Source organism: Echinops telfairi, unplaced genomic scaffold (assembly GCF_000313985.2).
Source record: "Echinops telfairi isolate 266 unplaced genomic scaffold, ASM31398v2 ScPeMD7_7420;HRSCAF=8458, whole genome shotgun sequence".
Classification (NCBI taxonomy): domain Eukaryota; kingdom Metazoa; phylum Chordata; class Mammalia; order Afrosoricida; family Tenrecidae; genus Echinops; species Echinops telfairi.
Window position 1 is genome coordinate 20662189 of NW_022111320.1, and position 2675 is coordinate 20664863.

Sequence of the window (2675 nt, forward strand, 5' to 3'; positions counted from 1 at the left end):
CCCGAGACTCTTGGGATTCTCTTGCTCAATTTGGTACCCAGCCTGCTGAGGGACAGGCATACCTCGGAGATTACTGGAGATAACTGCAGATTTGGGTCTAGCCCATTGTAATAAATTCAAAACCGTTAAGTTACGTAAATATTTTGGTTTCCTACATATAAATGTGATAGTTACACTATACTATAAGTGATCAAGTGTGCAATTACATCATGTCATACACAAAATCAAAACAAATGTACATACCTTAATTACAAAAATGTTTTATTGCAAAAACACATTAACTATCATCTGAGTCTGCAGCTAGTCTTTGTCTTTTTGCTGGTGGAGGAGGGTCTTGCTGTGATGTTGATGGCTGATGATGGGTCAAGGTGGTCTTTGCTGAAGGATGGGGTGGCTGTGGCAACTTTGTAAAGTAAGACAACAGTGAAGTTTGCCACATTGACGGATTCTTTCTTTCACGAAAGATTTCTCTGTAGCATGTGATGCTGTTTGATAGCATTTTACCCACGGCAGAGCTTCGTTCAAAATTGGTGTCAATCCTCTCAAACCCTGCCGCTGCTTTATCAACTAAGCTTATGTAATATTCTAAATCCTTTGTTGCCATTTCAACAACGTTCACAGCATCTTCACCAGTAGAGCCCATCTCAAGAAGCCATTTCCTTTGTTCATCCATAAGAAGCAACTCCTCATCTGTTAACGTTTTATCATGAGATTCCAGCAACTCAGTCACATCTTCAGGCTCCACTTCTAATTCTAGTTCTCTTGCTATTTCTACCACATCTGCAGTTACTTCTTCCATTGAAGTTCTGAATCCTTCAACGTCATCCATGAGGGTTGGGATTAACTTCTTCCAAACTCCTGTTAATGTTGACATTTGGACCTCCTCCCACGAATCACGAATGTTCTTAATGGCATCTAGAATGGTGAATCCTTTCCAGAAGGATTTCATTTTACTTTGCCCAGATTCATCAGAGGAATTGCTACATATGGCAGCTATAGCCTTACGGAATATATTTCTTAAATAATAAGACTTGAAAGTCCAAATTACTCCTTGACTCATTGGCTGCAGAATGGACGTTATATCAGCAGGCATGAAAACAACATTAATCTCATTGTACATCTCCATCAGAGCTCTTGGGTGACCAGGTGCATTGTCAATGAGCAGTAATATTTTGAAAGGAATCCTTTTTTCTGAGCAGTAGGTCTCCACAGTGGGCTTAAAATATTCAGTAAACCATGTTGTAAACAGATGTGCTGTCATCCAAGCTTTGTTGTTCCACTTATAAAGCACAGGCAAAGTAGACTTAGCATAATTCTTAAGAGCCCTAGGATTTTCAGAATGGTAAATGAGCATTGGCTTCAACTTAAAGTCACCAGCAGCATTAGCCCCCAACAAGAGAGTCAGCCTGTCCTTTGAAGCTTTGAAGCCAGACATTGACTTCTCTTCTCTAGCTATGAAAGTCCTGGGTGGCATCTTCTTCCAATATAAGGCTGTTTCGTCTACATTGAAAATCTGTTGTTTAGTGTAGCCACCTTCATCAATTATCTTGGCTAGGTCTTCTGGATAGCTGGCTGCTGCTTCTACATCGGCACTCTCAGCTTCAACTTGCACTTTGATCTTATGGAGGTGGCTCCTTTCCTTAAATCTCACAAACCAACCTCTACTAGCTTCAAACTTTTCTTCCGCAGCTTCTTTACCTCTCACGGCCTTCATAGAATTGAAGAGAGTCAGGGCCTTGCTCTGGATTAGGTTTTGGCTTAAGGGAATGTTGTGGTTTGTTTGATCTTCTATCCAGACCACTAAAATTTTCTCCATATCAGCAATCAAGCTGTTTTGCTTTCTGATCGTTCGAGTGTTCACTGGCGTAGCACTTTCAATTTCCTTCAGGAACTTTTCCTTGGCATTCACGACTTGGCTCACCGTTTGGCGCAGAAGGCCTAGCTTTCGGCCTATCTCGGCTTTTGACAGGCCTTCCTCACTAAGCTTAATCATTTCCAGCTTTTGATTTAAAGTGAGAGATATGCGACTCTTCCTCGAACACTTGGAGGCCATTGCAGGGTTATTAATTGGCCTAACTAGGTAAACAGGCCTAATATTGGTGAATAGACAACCTTAGGAGAGGGCGAGAGATGGGGTCTGCGGGTCGGTGGTGCAGTCCGAATACAGGTATTTATCGCTTATCTTATACAGGCACGATCCGTGGCGGCCCCAAACAGTTACATCAGAGATTCCTGATCACAGATCAGCATAACGGATATAACAAGAACGAAGCTTAAAACACTGCCAGAATTTGCCAAAATGTGACAGAGACACGAAGTAAGCACATACTGTCGGAAAAATGCTGTCCATAGACTTGCTCCAGGCAGGGTGGTTGCAAACCTTCATGTTGGAAAAAAGGCGCCGCCAGTCGTGCGTGGTGCACGGATGCCACAAACCCTCCCTTTGGACAAAGCGCAATATCGGCCCAACGCAATAGCGGAAGGGCGCAATAAAGCGAGGCACACCGGTCTTCTCGGGCTCCAGGCCCGTCCGGAGCCCGCGACGCTCCCGGGCCCGCTGGGCCACAACTGCTTCCGGGTGAGCGGGTCGCCGACCCTGTGGCCCCGCCCCCTCGCGCCTCCCGCCCCGAGCTGCGGCTCCTCCCTGGGGCCGGTTCCCGCTGCCTCACCCCGGG

At 45.1% G+C, this 2675-nt stretch overlaps 1 protein-coding gene across 1 annotated transcript; it reads right to left on the reverse strand.

Moving 5' to 3' along the window:
• Positions 1-244: 244 nt before the first annotated feature.
• Positions 245-2498, reverse strand: TIGD1 (tigger transposable element derived 1). Its single transcript, XM_004704222.2, has one exon. It carries the CDS (start codon positions 2051-2053, stop codon positions 278-280), a length of 1776 nt encoding a protein of 591 aa, XP_004704279.1. The 5' UTR covers positions 2054-2498; the 3' UTR covers positions 245-277.
• Between the last annotated feature and the right edge of the window lie 177 nt (positions 2499-2675).

Bases quoted from the DNA above. Each gene is read 5' to 3' on its own strand.
- TIGD1 (XM_004704222.2), bottom strand. From the start codon at position 2,053: ATGGCCTCCAAGTGTTCGAGGAAGAGTCGCATATCTCTCACTTTAAAT.